At 47.3% G+C, this 18,649-nt stretch overlaps 1 protein-coding gene across 5 annotated transcripts in view; it reads right to left on the bottom strand.

The window, feature by feature from the left end:
- The window catches only part of NRK (Nik related kinase), a 117,902-nt gene extending 104,458 nt beyond the window's left edge, over positions 1–13,444 (bottom strand). For 3 of the 5 annotated variants that reach the window (XM_052813430.1, XM_052813431.1, XM_052813432.1), the window contains exons 1-2: positions 5,096–5,334; positions 178–243 (exon numbers count right to left, since the gene is read on the bottom strand). In XM_052813430.1, coding sequence (XP_052669390.1) covers positions 178–243; positions 5,096–5,152 — 123 coding nt within the window. In that variant the 5' untranslated portion in view covers positions 5,153–5,334. Of the gene's footprint in view, positions 1–177; positions 244–5,095; positions 5,338–13,420 lie in introns of those variants that run through there. The other 2 variants (XM_052813433.1, XM_052813434.1) reach the window with 2 other exon arrangements.
- Between the last annotated feature and the right edge of the window lie 5,205 nt (positions 13,445–18,649).

The following is an 18,649-nucleotide window of genomic DNA, read 5'->3' as shown; positions in this document are numbered from 1 at the left end:
AGGAAGGGGTACAGAATTTCACAGATGACACCATTTTGCATTACACAGAAAAGACAGCAAGATAAAACAGGCTATTGCAGGAACAATATTGTCCATCTTCTTAAATTGTGCTCATTTCTGCTTTAGGAAAAACAGCTTTATCGAGAACAGCATCATAAATTAAAGAGGCATCCAAACCTTATAGACTTGTCCATATGTCCCATTTCCAACAACCTGCACCAGTTCAAATATTCCCGCAGGGTCCTGCAAAAAGCAGAAGAAATAACATTATTTGCAGCGAAGTAGCCACTTCATAATGGAGCGTAACTGTACACAATCAAAATGAAAATGTCTGTGGCACATCTCCTAATGTTCTGTATTACACACTAAAGGGGAAATAGCTACATAACAGTATAAGCAATGCATTAATATTAAAGTTTGCTCTCAAGTTGCTCAAAAATCTATACACAAAACAACTCGGTGAAGATCTGTAGTGTGGCAATACGGCAGATACAACAAATAAATGGAGATGGGTGAAGAATACAAGAATTCAACTGATTCAGCTTAGCAGTAGAATAAGGAAAAAACTCCAGGCTTCCTAAGCCTTAAAACACTGAACTAGCCTGGAGGCTGAGCTGCTGTCTTCTGCTATGAAATGCTTCGCACTAGCAATGTAACAAAGGAAAGAACCTAAATAATAGAATTGAAAAAATACTGTATAAAGCACCTGAGCCCAATTACCTTACAAAAGGGAAATGTACCATCCCAGGCAATCTTAACACTACAGGCAGGCCGAGAACGCTCAATTGTCCCGCTTTGCAAATACAACAAGGTGACTTTGACTGATGTATTGAAGTCTTGGCTTTGAACCCAAACTAGATTGCTGTTCGTTTACATGAAAGATTCACGTGTCAGGTGCTCAGCGTACCGTACCACATGAACCAACTTTCGTCCTACTGGTTTAGCACCAGTCGCTCTAAAACCAACCACTGCAGCAGATGTCCTTCTCCAATAATGAGACGTCGCAGCCTTTCAGGTATAGGAAGACCATCTTGTTGCAAGGCATGGGCAAGTGAATGTTCGCTCCTGCATGACTGAGCACATTAAGAAATCTGTTGCTTCAGTTAAAACTCACTTGAGAGATTTACATAAAAACATTAAGAACTCAAGAGACCAGTTTCTCGGTTTCTGGCTGAGCCATTTATCAGTCCGCTCATTTCTTGGGATGATATCATTGAGAGATTTATATAAAATATTATTAACTCCATGTGTCAGTTTTACCACATCTGTTTCAGCAATCTGTCATGTCAGTGGATGACTATTGGTACTGCTGAGGGATATGATACAGAAAAACATCATCTCGGAAGTACAATTTCTATGACCCTGGTTGCAAAACATCCTTTTTTTTAAGGTATCAAGCTACTTTCCACTCCACTTATATGTTAATTCTTTTAATATAAATAATGTTTTCTTCATATCTGATATGGAAATGTTTACTCAGCAAAATCCCAGTGGGAACATTCAGGCTTTTTTCTGAGCAGATTCTGCCTTTACTGGCACAACTGTCATGATAAATGGCAGTAGCTTTCACTGTCAGAGCAACACGGCACAGACTTCCACAACTGAAAGTACTAATGAGTTCATTTGGTTTTGCCTTTAAGTTAAATGAGTTTTAATCTTACACTTCCCGGATTGTCAACCTCACAAGACTTTTTTTTTTTTAAACAAACTAATTAACAATGCATAAAGCAGATCAGATCACTAACTTCTGACATATGCACAGGCCAGTCTAGTCTGTGTCATTTCTTTTCTGTCTCTTGTTTTTAAGACAAGGTAGTAAGGCATGGCCTTCTAGACTTAAACCCCAATTCCAAAAGCCCTCACACAAAAGGAAATCAACGGGACCACTCGTGTCTGGAGCTAAGCATAGGCATAAGAACGCTTGCAACATTCGGATCTTTGTAAAGTGCTTTGCCTCCTAATTTCTTCATTTTTCGTTTCCACTAGTCTCGGCTATAAACGAGCCATACATTTTGCTTCAGCCGAGCTAAAGTCAGCAATAACCCATTGCTGCTGCTAAAGCAACGGGTGGGTGGTACAAACCTCTGCTTCACGTGCGCCCTTCCCACAGAGCTGTGCTGCGGGTTGCACGCGGTCGGTGCAGTAAAACGCACGGCAGCTCTCTGAGGAACTCTTCCAGACAACGGCCTCCGTGCATGATATCTACTGTACTCTTCTGTGGGAAGCATGAGCAGCACCCCACTTCCACACCTCTTCTGCAGAAGGTAGCACTGCTGAATTACGTGGTGTTCATACTGCGCAGAAACCTAGAGGAACCTAAAATGCCTTTTCAACTTGGAGTTTGCAGCTGTCCCTCCCTCTTAATGAGTGCTCTGCCCTCAGTCTTCTTCTCCAAACCCATTTATTATGCAAACATAATAATTTAATGTGCCTCAAAATCAGCTTCGCTCTCTCCCTCCAATCAATTTCATTCTGATTTAGCATCCTAATAGCTTGCTTCTAAAGGTTTCAGACACTCTAGGAAAAACCCAAACAATTATCTAAATAAATGTTAGCGTTAACTTTAATATAACGAAAATCCTACCCTGTCCTTGCTAGCCAATTGAGCATTAACGTCTCAAGCCTCCGCAGCTCTGAGTGCAGCCAAAATACTTGGCCATCTCTCTTCTTTTAATCAGGACGCCGTAGTGAACCGAGCCTCGTTAAGAGTCATAAAGGATATTAATCTGGGCTCTGTCTTTGGTCCTTGGATTGCCCTTGTTTGCTTGGATATCAGCACTGCATCGTTTGCTGGCATTCTTCACAATGGGCCAACTTCTTAATTATCTTGGAGTTAGGTATCATCTCTGATGTAGTGCTTCCTCTCAGCTACCATATGAGCCCCGTGGTCCATCTAACCCTTCACCAGCCAACACCTGCCAAATTGCTAGGTTCACTTTGACAGATGCCAAAATCTTGGCCTGAACATTCATCACTTTAAGGTTAATTACTGTAATGCACTGTTCCATATGGTGGCCTTCTTGCTTTCCTGCAAGTCATCCGCAGAGTACTCAAAAGGCAAGAGCAAGTCTGCTGACCCAGAGGCACCCAGGCCACATCCATCTCCTCCGCCAGGCAGAATGAAAAACGACGCACGCAGCAAGAGCCCGACCGAAACGCACTTTTCACAATCTCTGCAGCTAAACAAGATACAGGTGTCTGAAGCTCCAGTTCTTCTAGAGGGCCTCTGCACCTCGGCACGTAACGCAGAGATCAGAGGCTGTTTAACCATCTGACCGCCCTGATGAACCCAGGGCAGAAGCACCCCAACAAGACGCTCCGGCAACGTTTGGAAACTACAGCCCGAACCACCTTTTTCCAGGAAAAGGGGAAAGCCCTGGTGAGGAGCCATTCAGAGGGGAGCAAGGCCAGCTCGTGCAGTTTGAACACGACCCCGATCACAGTTGTGCCTCGACGCTGGACTTCCCGACCGCAGCGAGGTTGGCAGGAGCACAGCACCAGGCAGCTCCCGCTGGCGCTGGGAACACCCAAGACGAGGCAAAGGTAAAGCACCTATCTACACAATTTCTACAGCCCAGCCTCACCCGCCTCCCATTTCCCGCTAAGCACAAACCCCAAACTAAGGCTGCTGACGTGCTGAAAAGGTTTCCTCTGAAAGGACACGTTCGTCCTCTCCCCCGTCAAGGCTGAAACGTGCAGTGCTTACAGCCCCTGGAAGGTTTCTGCATTGGGCAGGTTTTTTTGACGCAAAGCCTGCCGTCTGGTTTGTAGCACTACTCTTTTTCAAACTTACACTGGTTTCTTACCATCTATTTAAGGAGACAAGATTTATCCGCTAAAGCTCTAAAGAAGAACTTCCATTATTTTGTCTTACTCCCCTGAGCAAAGCCAGGTTAAACTTCTGCTTCCCTAGCCAGGAGCCTTGTGCCACCTTCACAAACTTTACTGTCTCTGCTGCCTTTCTTCTTTCTGCCTCTGGTCTGGAACACCCTCCTCGCCACGCAATTATTGCAAAGGCTTCTCCCAGCCTCCCTTTTTTTCCCCTGGTATTTTTAGAAAGTAGCTTGCTTTGGTTTCGCTGTCTGGGGCTGACTGCTTTTTGCCACAATTGAACTCTTCCCTCTTCTTCTGCGGAAAGTGCTCCAGAAAAAGACTGCCTTGGTTGGACTGGGTTGATAGGTGGTCAGCTTCTATGTAAAAAAGCAAAGCGGAGCTTAGGGGCATCATACACAACCCTGTTAACTGTTCGTGGATGTGAAAGTCTTAACAGTGTGGCTTTTGATGTGGCCAAAGTTTGGATTATGTTTTAGAACAACCTAAAAACACGAGAGCGTAATGATAAAAAATTCATAGCACACTAGGCGAATGCTGCCTTTTTTAGCTTTGGGGGGAAAAAAAAAAAAAAGCGCCTAAACCTCAACAGAAAACCACAAAAGCCCAAACCCCACGCACGTATTTTCTTCCCCAGAAAATCCTCGTCTCTCATTTGTTTTCTCTCCACCGCTTCACAGCGTTCCCATCACCCTTCGGAACGCCAGGAGGAATTATTTATCGTCGCGGGAGGGGAACGAACCTCTCCTCCGGCGCCGCGCACGCCCAGCAGGGCAGAGCAGCGCTCCCGTGGGCCGGTCTCGCCAGCGAAGGGATCGCGACCCCTCGAGCCTGCGTGCAACAGGGCAGGGCCAGCCCCGAGCCGGCGGGGCGCAGCGCGGCTCCGCCGCTCCCGGGGGCTTTTCGTTCGTTCCTTCCTTCCTTCGTTCGTCCGGCCGAGCCCTCGCCCCGCAGCCCGCCCACCCGCACCCAGGGCATCGGCCCGCTCTCCGCGGCTGTCCCACGGCCGCCCCACGCCGCAAAGGCAGCCTGCGGCGCCAGCGCCTCTCCCCCAGCGAAATCCCCTCCGCGAAGGGGGAAAAAAAAAAAAAAAAAAAAGGGAAAAAAAAACCCGACACCAAAACCGACCAAAACCGGGGCGAAGCCTTCGCACGCCCCTGCGGCGAGGCTGCGGCGGGCTCGGGCGTCCCACCGCCCGCAGGCCACCCGCGACGGCGGGGACGAAGGGGTCCCGCCTCAGCGCCGCTGCCCCGTCCCTCCTTACCCGCAGTGCCGCCAGGTCGATGCCGTCCAGGCTGCGGGCGGCGCAGTCCCGGGCCATGGCGCTCCGCCGAGGCGCGGGCAGGAGGGCGGCGTGCCGTCAGCCGCGCCCCCGCCGCCCCCAGTTAACGGTCCCGCGGGCGGCCCACGGCGGCCCGGCCGTGTCCCGGCGAGCGCAGGAAGGCGGGCGGGCATGCCCGCCCGGCCGGTCGGTCGGCCGGAAAAAACCCTCCCCGTTCAGCGGGCGCGGAGGCAAGCCCACCTCGGGGGGCCGGGCGGCCGCCGCCGCCGCCGGCGGCAACTTTCACCGAGACGGTTCCTCGGGAAAAAGTTTGCGAGGAAGTGACGTGACGTGCCGGCGGGGGTCGGGGCCACCTGCCGCCGGCGGGGCGGGGAGGGGGGGGCACGGACACACGCACACACGGAGGACGGACCCCCGGCCCGCAGAGCACCGTCCGTGCCTCGGGGCTGGAGGAAACGACACCAGCCGTTAAGAACAAACCCCAGCCACCTACGTTAAAAATAATAATAAAAAAAACCCCCAAACCGCTGAAACACACGCAAATTCTAGAGCCCTTCCCTAAGGTGACGAGCGCTGCAAACCCGAGCCCACGGAGGTGGCGGCGAGGCGGCTCGCACCACCGAGCTCGCAGCCATCGCGGCGGGCAGGGCTGCCTCAGCCACCGGGGGGGGAAAGCCCGGCGCCGGCGGCCGGTCCCTGCAAACCTCCTCCTCCTCCTCCTCCTCCTCCTCCTGCTGCTGCTGCTGCTGCTGCCCGGCCCGGGAGCCCGTCCCACAGCGCTGCAGCGAGCTTCGGGCACGTTACTATAAACTCTGCTGCTCGTTACAGTCTCTTTCACCCTGTAATTATGACCGCAGAAAGAACATAGTGTACAACTGTATTGTAGTGGAGAAAGGAACGACTTGTGGATATTTTGGGGAATCGTGTTTACAGACCAAAAAAAAAAAAAAAAAATCAGTGGAAATGCACATTTCTGAGATAAAGGCCTTAAACATTCCTGAACGATGCTCAGGGACATCGTCCCCTCACAGACAGCGAGCAAAGGGGCCCGAATTCCCAGTCAGTATTTTCACAATCGTAGACGTGAAATCAAGACAAAGCGGTCAGAGCATCTTTGATGGCGGACGCAATGCCAGCGGCAGTGTTGTAATAAAAGCATTTGGCAATTTCCTTGAAAGAAACGCTGATGCATCATTCAACTTCAAAGTATTCTTTTAAAACAGCCCACGCTGGCTACGTTATCTGCTGAAGTGACCCTGGCTTTTTGCTTTCCGACTGTCTGTAGACCAGCATACTGCCGCACCACTAACCAATTTGAGGCCGATTGTGGTATTAAAGCGTAAGTTTGTCGAAGAACTAAACGTGCATAATGCAGGTCTGCACAACGGGGTCAGAAATCCTCACGCACTGACAGCCCAGCCCAAGCCCCTCTCCGTGCCGGGCCCAGCCCCTCCACTCTCCCCTGGGCAGCGTTTGGAAAATTCTGGCCCTCACGTCACCTTCGACAAAGTTAAGCCAGTTTTGCTCCCCATTATAGCCTTCCTGCCTTACATAAATCCATCATCAGCCTTTTTGCTTGTGTTATTCCTCACAATCCCTCTTTATCTCTTCTCTAACCTTTGGGCTGTCCTTTGTCTCCTGCCACTTTCCACTTCCTTCCTGCTTCCCTGGTGAGAACTGGTGTGAAACTCCCGGCTGTTGTTTACCAGACGCCCTCTCTCTTGCTCCATCTCTTAGATTCCTTGCCAAAATTAATCCTACCTGCCTTCCTCGCCTCTGGCGAGTGCTCCAACCTGAGGATTAATTTCCACTTGACAGAAAGCTCTACCCAAAAATGACACAAACGTCTGGTTTTAGAAGTATAATTTTGCTCGTAGTTTTTCTGCAGGCATGACTCAGTATCTCTCTGCTACGTGCTTTTATCACCGCCTTTCATTGCCTTCCCTCCACTGAACCCTGCTGCTGGTAGAGTTTCTGTGGACGCTCCAGTCCCACTCGCACCACTGCGGGCAGAACTTCATAAGCGATTCTTCCCTTGCTGCCGAAGTAGGCAGCGCATCTTTTCCCCATAAAGGCCTTGCACGTCTAACAGAAGCGACAGCTGGTTCTGTCACTGATATTCACAGCGGATCCGCTGGGGGTGAAAATGCCACCGGGCCAAGGCTACTTTTCAGAGTAGAACCAGATTTACAAGCCCCGAGTTCTTCATGACCAGCCTGATGATGGGTTCTGCAAAAACAGAAACTGTGCTCCAAGTGTCCCCCACGGCCTCGTGCCCTGCTTCTGCTCCAGCCCTCCCCAAAGTGCTGCACAGCCTGTGCTATTGCTGACTTGCAAGCAGGCTGTCACACCTCGCTCTTCTGCGTGAAGCCACGCGGCAGAGTAACTCACAGGAATCAGAAAAAGCAACGCCATAGCGCAACCTGACTGTTAATAAACTAGAAACCCACATTCATCTTATCAATAATAGAAAGCAAATAGGATCCCTGAAGAATAAATTCAATTTAAAAAAAAAAAAATTAAAAAACCAACCAAAACACGACAAACACAAGAGACAATTAAGTGCTATCAGTACAGCTTTCCTCTCCAACAGCTGTAGTCAAACCCCTGCAGCCAAACTCAGCAACCACAGACCTGAACATAAAAACCTTTCAAATGCCTACGTGCATGCAAGGGATGTTTTGTGTTAAAAGGGAAGTGCAAGCACGAAGGGGGAAGAACTTCCTTTGTTTCAGCAAAGGAAATGCCGTTGTACCCCAGAAGTACGGGGCTAATCCTGAGCTCTTCTGTCTGCATTCCCCCCCCCCCCAACTCAGATTTGGAAGTCCATAATAATATTACTAATAGTAATTGCCCCTGCCAGATGTGACACTGAGCAAAGGAAGAGAGCGTTTAAACTTGAGGCTCCAATTGACATGCTGGCTTGTTTCCTTTAGCTTTGTCTATGCTGGGGTCTCAGCTACAGGTGTGAAGTTGGCAGAGAAAAAAACAAGAAGATAACTCATAAAAGAACAGGATTTCCGGGCTGCAGGAAATAAACAGCTTCTTAAAATGTGGTTTCAGTCGGAATTGGAAAAACTGACTCTCTTCAGCATTTCCTAGTCCTCTGAACTTACAGTTCAGAGGAATTACCATTCAGAAAAAACCTCCGACACCCAGGATCTTCTTGAAATAATCCCCCTGATGCTGCTCAGGGAATGGACATCCCTGCCATTTCCATGGCTGCGGGAACAGCCAGGCTCAGCAGCTCATGCCACGTCTGTGACTCCAGAGCCAACCCTCTGCATTACACTTCCCAGCGTTTTCAGGATCCAAATCCTAGAATTCTAGCTCTACAACAGGGAGTTCACAAACCCCAAAGCTCACATTAGGCTCTCTGCTATAGAGGTAGGAGGCAAATCGCCCTTCGAGGTTCTCGGTTCCCCTGCTCCCGGCTTCATGGCAGAGAGCCAGAGCCCAACCCCAGCGTGTCGGCCTTCCCCAGGACTTCTCTCGGCAACGGCTCCCCAGCACTTACTTGCTCCAGAGTCAGATAGGATCCCTGTAAACACCAGCTTTCCTTGGCACCAAAACATTCCCCGAGAGATTTAGTTTGCTGGAAGTTTTCTTACCTTCTGTAAGGAAACTGCACTCTGCCAGTGCCAGAGGTGTCTGATCGGGTTGATGCAGACTCTCATGCTCAGACATCAGCATCTTTCTCCCAGAATAAGAATCCTTTACAAAATTCCCCATGACTTCTGTTTTTTTACATGAACTAGGGATTTTAGACATCTCTTAGTGTTTCTTTAGGGCACAACCCTTAGCTGAGAGGCAGCAAAGAGACACAGAAGCCCATGAAATCTGCTTGTAACTACAGACTTCACCCTCCCCTTCCAGAAGCTCTCTCTGGATTGCTCGAAAAGGAAGGCCAATCTTTTTGCCTAATGCTTTCAGAAAACATTTTGTCCTCATTTGGTTGCACCAGAACCAGAAGATTACCAGCTGTTAAATGCTGATTACAAGAGAGTCAATGGGTGGCAAGGGCCAGCATGGTATTAAGCCCAACATTCGTCCACGAGTTGGCATTCATCTCTCGGCTGCTGCTTGAATTCATTACCGTTTACAGCGTCATTCTGGCAGTGATTTATTGTTACTAATGGTTTTTATGAAGTCCTGGAGTACAAAAAAAATCTTGATTTATTAGGCCAGCCACTAACTTTAAAGTCGTTCCCTTCCGTTTCCAATTATAGCATGGTTTAGTATAGTGGGTGGCTTTGCTAGACTGTCAGGAACAAGATTACACATTAAAAAAACTGTCTAGGATTGTATACAGCCCGAGTACGTCTTCATGCTAGCTTGGTGGCAGTCACGCAATGCCATGAGTACTATGTGATGAACACAGAAAAGTAGAGAATACTTTCATGAGTTCGCATCTTGGAAAATACCAGTACAACTTAGCGCAGCAGCTGCAAAAATTCTTTGGATTGCAAGGGAAAGAGTTAAGTTTCAGGCTGTGGACACCCAGTTACTTACATTCCAATTTAGTTAAAAGATGCTAAAAGAGATGAACCACCAACCCTTCCCCCAATCCAATCTGCTTCATAACTTCAGTATTTCTGTGACCCATCCCTGCAGTGCTTGGAAATCACAGTAAGATGTCTTTGTTTTCAATGGAGTGTTGGATCAGGCTCTGAATATTTCTCATGCTTTCTCCTATTTGAACTAAAGAAAATTCCACTTCATTCCAAACACATTAAGGCCGGGCCAGAAAAATCATATTTAAACCTGAATCTGTCTTCAGATTTGCGCTCTGCCAAGGCTGCTGCATTAGGATTGAGAGACAGGGTTACTACCTTGAGTAAACTAGGAATACCAGAAATCCAGACAAACCAACCAAAACAGTCATTTCCCGTACAATACTCAGTAGCACATACAGTAGTTTTCAGCTCTTTAAAAATTAAATAACTCTTTTCAGTTCCTGGCAGCTGTGCTAGTTAGTTTCACAGGATATCCAAAATGAGACCAAACAGCTTCCTTCCCAAGGGATTCCCGAGCGGACAGGCAAGCTGGAAAAAGTACCTCTCACAACTGTAATCACAGCCAGGATGTCCACCTCATTTCCCAGGGTAAAACTTAAGATACAGGTCTCCCACAAAACCTGCATTAGTCCGAATGCCGCTCACTGGGACTCTTGCAGAGATTTATTTTCTTTTCAATTGCACACAAATGAGCCTGCCTGAGCAAAGCGTGTGCCAATACATTGCACACAGAGAGCACGAGGAGCCCTCTCCTTGCGGGACTGATAACCCTCTTTCACTGCATGACCCATGACTTCACAGCATTGTTTCAGCACACCACTTTGGAGTTTCTCAAGCAAGAATGCTGCTGCTGGAAGTTTCCCATTTCCCGTCAGCCCAGCACACGTCCCTGCTATCCCTGACAACAGCCACACAAACACTTTCAGGGAGGAGAGTTGTATTTTCTGGAATGATGATATTTTGCACTTCTGGCTTTTGGGCTCTCAGTTCTAGTGCCAGTTGAACACTCAATCGTGAGTCTGTGCAGTAATACACGAATCATACAGATAACCGTTTCCCTGTGCGAAAGCTATTTCTATTACATTGCCTCCCCATGAGAGTTTTTCCTGCTCTCATTTTCTTTTCTTTCCTACGTCACCAGGTATTTCGCTTTGACTGTATGCCTAGTATCTGAATACCAACACAGTATTTGCATGCTACGGTAACACCAGCGCACGAAGGCTGGCTGGCAATTTTGCAAAATTAAGAGCAAGATGATATATTGAAATAAATTGAACTCATACATTTTATATTACTATTGTATATTACTGTTGTGCAGCCATCTGCCTAGCTCTAAGTTTCTCCCTTCCCTCCCATCTTCTGCAAAGTTATTTCTTCATTCAAAGTGGCAACCATTTTAAATGCTTTGCAAGGAACAGTAGCTATACGTTACTGGGTCATCAGATCCCAATGGGGTTTATGAATACCATAATGAATTTCAGCCCAACATCTGTCTGCTCTCTGAAACAGACGCAATTATGGGAAAAAATAGCTGCTGCCTCTTCACAGGCAGATTTCTCAGTAAAAAAAAGCCCAAATACAAAGAAAACTGACGTAGCATAGTTTAATCGCTACCACATTAAGTTTATCAGTCAAAATATCATGTGGCACATGCATTTTTTGTGAAAGCAAGACAAGTTGTGGTAACTTTTCTGGCAGACAGGCAGAGCTTTTTTGACTTTTAGAAAATCTTGCAGGCATGGTTTTGGTTTTGCCAACCAAATGCTAACCTTGGATGACTCAGACCACAGTTCCCTTTTATCCAAACCACTGAAGTTTGGTGGTTAGCTAAGAAGGAACTGGTATCTGAATCACCCTTGGTTTGGAGGAATTGCCAGATAAAAGTCTTGGGGGCAGGGTGTTGGTTGGGGTTTTTTTGTCCCCTTCTTCCCCAAAGGAAAGAAAAAAAATTCAACAACTTTAAAAGTGGGGACACCTTTCAGCGTACTTAAAAAAATTTTAAAATGAACTTTATCCTATCTTTTTAACCTTTTCAATGTCACATGCCAGTCTCGGTACATTTGCAGTAAATTAAACAGATTTTTTCAGTCATGTTGCAAGCCTAACCTGTGCCTCACAAAATTACACAATTTTGAGCTCATCTTTAGCTACAAAAAAAGCCTACATCGTTGCTCAAGTCCCAGTTACGTATCTGCAGTTCCCAAGCCCCCTGCTTCTCCTTTTCTTAGCGGAGGAAAAAAAGAGGCAAAAGAGGAACTGTAATTTATGAGCCCCCATCCAGCCCTCTGGAACAAAACCTGCCCTCTGTGACCTATTAAACATCTTCAGGGAAGGCTCCTCTATTCTCACTCCAATTTCTATTTAGTTCCAAGTTGCTTTTCATCTCGGTAGTTTGTCAACTTTGACCATTTCAAACGCACTTGGGTGCCCCAGTGCATGCCTGAGCCTTTTAAATCCTCCTCTTTTCCTCAAGGGAAACGTATCCTGTCTTTGGGATGTTGCCTAATTTTTTTTTTTTTTGTGTGTGTGTGTGTGTGTGTGACTGCTGGATGGGAAAGGCAAGGGGAAGCTCTTTTGAGCCCTGAGCAACAGAGTCCTCTTCCAACACTAACTCATGAATAAGTCTATGCCTTTTCCTGTAGATCCTTGCCAGTCATATCTAAACATTGTCTATCTTTGTATATTAATAACCAGCATAGAACTTCCAGCCAAGTTTCAATTATGTCTGTAACACCATGCTCAGTCTGGTAACAGGCAACACGGCTCTCACGAGGGTCTGTCAGTATTCTCGCTGCACTTTACAGAGTATCTGGGAAAGCAGTGGGTAGGTGCACTCGCCTTGATGTTGCTCCTGCACAGTGCAGCTGTCAGCTGAGACTGTAAACATTTTAAAAATTAAATTTGACAAGTTGTTTAGTGGCTTGGGAAGAATGGGAAGTCTCTGTACATCTGCCAGTCATTCACCAATATTTAGTCATGGAAGTTTTGCGGCCAAGGAATATGTTTGCGCAGGTCCGAGACCGGGTGTATTCACTGCTTTTATTGACAACCTGGAAACAAATACCAAATAATCGCTGCTTAGTCCACAGAGGGCACAAAGAGGCAGCGTGGCAAGTGGCACAGGGCTGCACCATAGCGCATACGTGGCTCAGTAACCTAAACCCATTTAAACAATATGTAATAGCATCTTAATACCAGCAGCTCGTGGCGGGTTATGTGCAAGCCCAGTCTGCACGCGGTGGGGTGGAAGGGCTGTGGCGCAGACCCTCCTTCCCATGCACCCAGCCCAGCCTCGATATTGCCCAGGGCGCTGAATCCCAGAGGCACTTACAAACTGTATCAAACAGAGCGGATCTGTGGGAACAGCTTGGTGCAATACTGTGGCAAAAGGGCTGATGGGGTCATGGCTGCATAAGCAGAGAAGGAGGACTAGGGAAGGGACTTTACCTCCCATATGGCTTTGCCGAGAGGGATGCTGGAACAGCAGCTCCAGCATCTTTCTGATAAAGCGCAGAGCAGAAACTAAGACTTGGATTCAGTGCAAGGAAGCAGCACAAAAATTAACGACCGAGGACAACATGGCTTACTGTGCCCACCTTGAACAGCTAAAGCTCTTACCTTATTAAAAAGGGAAGCGACTTTATATTTTCTCCAGAGGAGAAAACAGTGGGCATTTTAAGCACAAAAGACATAATGAGAGGCAGTAGGTGAAGCAGAAACCAGACGGTAAAAAAAAACCCCAAACCCAAACCCAACAAAGTAGAAACAAAGGCACCACATGTTAACAGACCTATTGGTTTCCATTGCTCATGGGTATCTCGCCTTCTGGTTCCTAGGGTGAGTGAAAGAGTGCTCAGATCTCCCCAAATTACAGCTGCTTTCAGCAGCCTCTCAGACTGTTTCGCTAGTCCAAAGTAACCGGTGAACAAGATGTTGTGACCATAGCAGCTTCTGTGCCACCCAGGAAATCCGTCCCCTCCGGAGGGCTGCCGGGCTGCGTTACAGTAGCCGAGTCGCAGCCAAGCCCAGAACTGGCACCCCATAGCACGCTTGGGCTTAGCCTTCCAGCAGGGAGAACCGGGGATTTAAACCAGCTTCCCTTTTTACAGCAGCTTAAGTTCTTTAAGGAGTTTAGCTCCATAAACCAATTAAGCATCTTTAAGTCCTTGAGCTCTCATACCTTCTCTGAGCAGTTTGCATGCTTACATGGCTTTAAAGGGCGAAAGCTGATTTCATCTAGCTGAGACCTGAGCATCTTACGAGGTCACGGGGCAAGCAATCCCAAGCAGAGTCGGCGAGTCTGGAATCCTCTGCAGACCAAATCTGGGGTGCTGTACTCCCGTGGCCTCATTTCTGCAAGCAAATTCTTACAGGTTCGGAAAAGGCCAACTTCACCTTTAATTCTCTGCTTTCCAGAAGCCCTAGTTCTGGGTTATAAAGTAATAGATGGCTCGTGAGCTCATAAACTTTACACGCTAAGAGTGGGAGTAAAGCAGCTATTATCTGCGTTTACACATCCACTGTGGTAGTGCAAGCAGATATAACTGGTGTGTCACCCCCTTGAGTCCCATCCCGACGCCTTATCTGCCCTTCCTGTCTTTTTCCTTTGGATTAGTTAACACTAAAAGGAGAATGCTAATACAGTCATTTGATATTTGAATATGAAAGCTTACAACTAAGTCTCCGAAGTACTGTTCTGGGCTTTTTTGTTGGTTTTTTTTTTTCAAACAGCAAATCAGCAATATCTTGAAAGCCAGAAAACCACATCATAAAATTTTATGTGAATCTATCACCAGGCCCCTTTGTTTCCTGTAGGACATACCCCACATAGCTAGATGAATTTATATATAACATATATAGATTTGTATCATATATATACATAAATCAAATTACTGCCTATGTCCTAAACACTGTAATTTTCATATATGCTCTTTTAAAGTCAGTTAATAACCATACACCATTATGCTGTGTTAAAATACAGTTTTTTAACTCCTGCACAGGAAAAACACCATGCTGCGGTAACAATGTGATTCTGTAAACCGTTGTGGATTAACATTCAGTGACCACTGAATCTTCTCTGTGATTAAAAATCTCCACCAGCTGCCCAATCTGCTTTTGTCAGTAAACTCTGCATCATTTTATAGCAATAAAAATACAGTTCGCCCACTCACTTGAGGTCAGTCATGTGCTTATGCCTGAAAAGGAGCATTTACGCGAGCGTTACGTGAAGGGCAGACCTGCTCCATTGCTCTGGAGCTGCTACTGCTGTTGTTTGCTTACAAGGTCACCATCTCTGTTTCTTCTAAGCCGGTGACAAATCATCCCAGGGTAGTGCCCTCTGCACTAGGTTCACCTGAGGAGGACGTGGCACTGAGGCACAGCCCCTGGACCCTGAAGCAGATCTGGGGGTGCTGGATCTTTGCACAGGCTTTCCAAGATGAGCCCTGTCCCAGTAAGGCACTTTGCGTAATTCGTTACCTGACCCCAACTCATCAACAGGTCCAACTATATAGCTCTAACCATGAAACTTCCCAGCCTACCCCCCCCCAAACAGGAGGCATCTCAGCAGTTCCTCCCTCCCTGCAAACACAGACGGTGTTTCAAACACTTGCCTCACCTTTGATTTAAAATTCCCCAAGGCCACACAGCTCCTACTAAAGCATTTCTAGCATAACTGTACCTACCAGCTCAGGCTGTGCACCCCTTATCACATAGCCAGCAGCACTCTCCCAGTACCTCGAGCTCCAGGGATGGGAACATACAACCACCTGCCCAAAACTGAGCTCCCTCATCAGGCAGGCACCCAGCTCCTAGCAATCACGGCTGGTAGAGAAGGTGAACAAAAGTGTGGCTGGTTTGCACTGATTTTCTATTCTGCCTCTTTGATAAAACCTTTACACGGGACCCTTCCTTGCAGAGACAAAGTGGGGGCGTCTTCATACAACTTGGGGACCTACAGCAATAGCAGCTATCGCTTGCATTTTGCAATGCACCCGGTCTGCTGCGGCACAACAGGCGTCACGGCCTTGCACAGCAACGCCCTCCACCGTGGTCCATCACGCTTCCTCCGAAGCTTTCCCCCCCCGTTAGTTTGAGGGCACCCCAGCGTGCCCTGTGCGTGGCAAGCCGTCCCCTGCACGGCCACGGCCACCTCCTTCACCCGCTCGCCTTTCGGAGCAGAGCCCCGGCAAGCAGCCCGCACCAACGCCGCCTGTGCTCCCGTCCCACGCGGGGATAAATTCCCTGCAGAGACAGGTAGTCGCGCAGCGGACTGCGACGCAGCCGTGGGAGGGTAGCGACAAGTTTCTTTCGTGGTTTTAGCCAGCCCAGCGCTGTTCCCCTTTGGCCTTGAGCCTAGCTGTGCTGAGCCGTCTGGGACGCAGCGGAGGCTGGCTCACCAGGCTGGCTGGGCTGTAGATTTCCCCTGGCACAGATGAACACCCGTGCACTGTGCACTTTCTCTTCTTTAATCTGCTCTCTAAAACCAGAGATGTTCCTCGTGGTGACTGTGAATACACACGCACGCGCTGTGGGTACTCGCACACCTCTTCTGAGCTGCATGCTTTATACCACCTCTTGCTTTGAAGCAGGAATAGCACTTCCACTTTTTTCCTGTGTGTTTTTTTCTTTAATTAAAAAAAAAAAATAACACCACAAAACAACAAACCAGAAAATCTTTCAGTTTAATTTGGAATACTTGAACCCTTTTGCTCTTTTTGCTGGACTTAGGTTACCCCACAGAGATCGATTGTTTTCTTTCTTGTCCAGACACGTCTTCCTGCTCAGCCAGATAACAATTTGCTTTACTTTTGTGTGGCTGTATGGGTTTGTGTTTTCCCTTGACATTTCTGTGAACAATGTAGCAAAGGTCGGTGTTGTGTATCCCCATTCCCTTTCTCTTTTTGGCTTATCTTGATGATTCTCCCATACTGATGCTAGCTGTTTTCCCAGTCATATTTAATCCCCTTTGTGGCCACCTCCACTTTTCCAATGCATATGCTGGCATTAAATTGCCTGTTATCCTCTCCTAATTTCCACATTAAAACTGCTGGGAGGATAATCATAATTTATCTTTTTTTTTTTCTTTTTTTCCTCTTTGCTGTGTCCCTTTGTATTGTTTATTCTTCATCTAGATTGAGAGAGCCTGCAAGTCCTTTCACGACTATTATTTTTTCCACATGTCCAAGCTCAAACTGAGAATTAGAAAGCTTCCAGGGCTGATCCTTACTTGGCCAGCATTTCTATCACATTTTTCTTTTTAACCTTTTGAGAACATTTTCTGCAGTTTTGCCTTCCCAGCTGATCAGATAGGACGCCAGAGGCGGCAGGGAGGGCTCACCGGGGGCCAGCCCCCAGGGTGACTCTGCACTGGAGATGTGCTGAGGCCCTTCGCAGAGGCGCAGGCTAGCAGAAAGGTAACTGAATTTTAGTCGAGCTGAAACCTGATTGCCATTGGGGTCAGGAGGGACAATTTTGGCCTCTGGGCAACACTAACTTTATGCTGCAACTTTTTTTGGTCTTTTACAGTACAGCTGACTCCGGGAAGGTTTGGTTGGTTTGAGTGGGGAGCGTGGTTTCAGCTCACTTCTTAAAATTTGGCATAGTACTTGATGTCTTACCCATGTAAAACTGGGACAGGGGAAGCGTAGTTTTGTGCTTCAGGTGGCAAACTGAAAATACATCTGGTAACTCCCCTCCATGTTAGAAAGAATCACAAGTTCTGCCAAGGCACATCACATTAACTAGCCTAGTTACAAAATCACAGACTCTGTAACTCACAGGTCTTTTTTTTGCCCTCGGTAGAGGCTGTTGGATCAACTGAAGCCAAATGCTCAGCATTACTACAATCTTTCTCTTAAGCTGCTCAGATTAATGGAATAAATTCTCATTCAGAGAAATCAGGTACAGATCCCTAACAACTACAATGATTTGACTCTGGCTTTTGAGTAGTACAAATTACAGCAGAATATCATTATTAATTTCAGCTGTCCCCTGTTCTGGCAAATTATCATTCATCTCCCCAAATGGGTATCTCAGTTGGAGACCTTTGTTTTATCATCTTAGCATAAAAAATCCCCACTGCTTCCTCCCTCCAAATTAGCAGTCTGTGATTTCCCTGAGGAAGTCTGTCTTAGGTGTAGTGCTATGACTTATGGCTGACTAATATCACCAAGACTAGACAGGGCACCAGCACATTTTTACCATCCAACACATACCTGAAATCTCTCACCAGGTCCATGACTGCCTGCTCAGGAGTTAGTCACTTCCTCCACAGCCTGTAGGGAAGACAGCAAAGTTAAAGGAATGTTGCTCTATTCTAACGAAGCTTATTGTCAGTGGTTCACCACTCACACGTACGCTGAATTCATCTTGCTCTGTATGAAAACTGCCCAGGCTGCAGGCTAGGGGCTCATCGTGGTGTCATTAAAGCCTTCTCCTGGTTTCTTGGCGTTACCTGGTAAGCTCCTGAACTAACCAAGTACCATAAAATGTAATTTCTAAATGTTACAGTGAGCCTCACTGCCCCAGTGCTGCATTTCAAGCTGCCTGTAAGGAGCTTTTCCCTTCCCACAGCTAGGGAATCATCTCGGGTGGCTCAGTGCAAAGTACGAGTTAAACATGAAATCATCAGGAAAATAGTGTAGTGACCGTGCGGGGTGGCTGACGGGCCAGCAGTGATATCCCCAGTGCAGGGTAAACCTGGAGAAAAGCAGAGCGGGCTGGGGCAAGGGAGGTCAGCCCAGGGGAAGGTTTCATTCCCGGTGGTGCCAGGCAAAGCCGTACGGACACGCTGAGGCTGATGATTATCTGAGCTTGTTCTGCTTCAGCTACTTTGTGAAAACACAGCTTCCACATCACAATTTTTAAGTCCCATTTAAGAAGCTAGTAACTTGCTACAAGTTACACTGGTCCTGACTAAGTTACCTGGTGATACTTTAGTCTCACTCTGACACTGTAGCTTTGCCACCAATGCTATTCCTGCAGTTTTTGCTAGCTCAGGGGGAGCAAGTATTAGAAA

The sequence above is a fragment of the Harpia harpyja genome, chromosome 18 (genome assembly GCF_026419915.1).
Source record: "Harpia harpyja isolate bHarHar1 chromosome 18, bHarHar1 primary haplotype, whole genome shotgun sequence".
NCBI classification, from domain to species: domain Eukaryota; kingdom Metazoa; phylum Chordata; class Aves; order Accipitriformes; family Accipitridae; genus Harpia; species Harpia harpyja.
The sequence above is the reverse complement of the archived record's forward strand: the minus strand, read 5'-3'. Positions and strand labels throughout refer to the sequence as shown.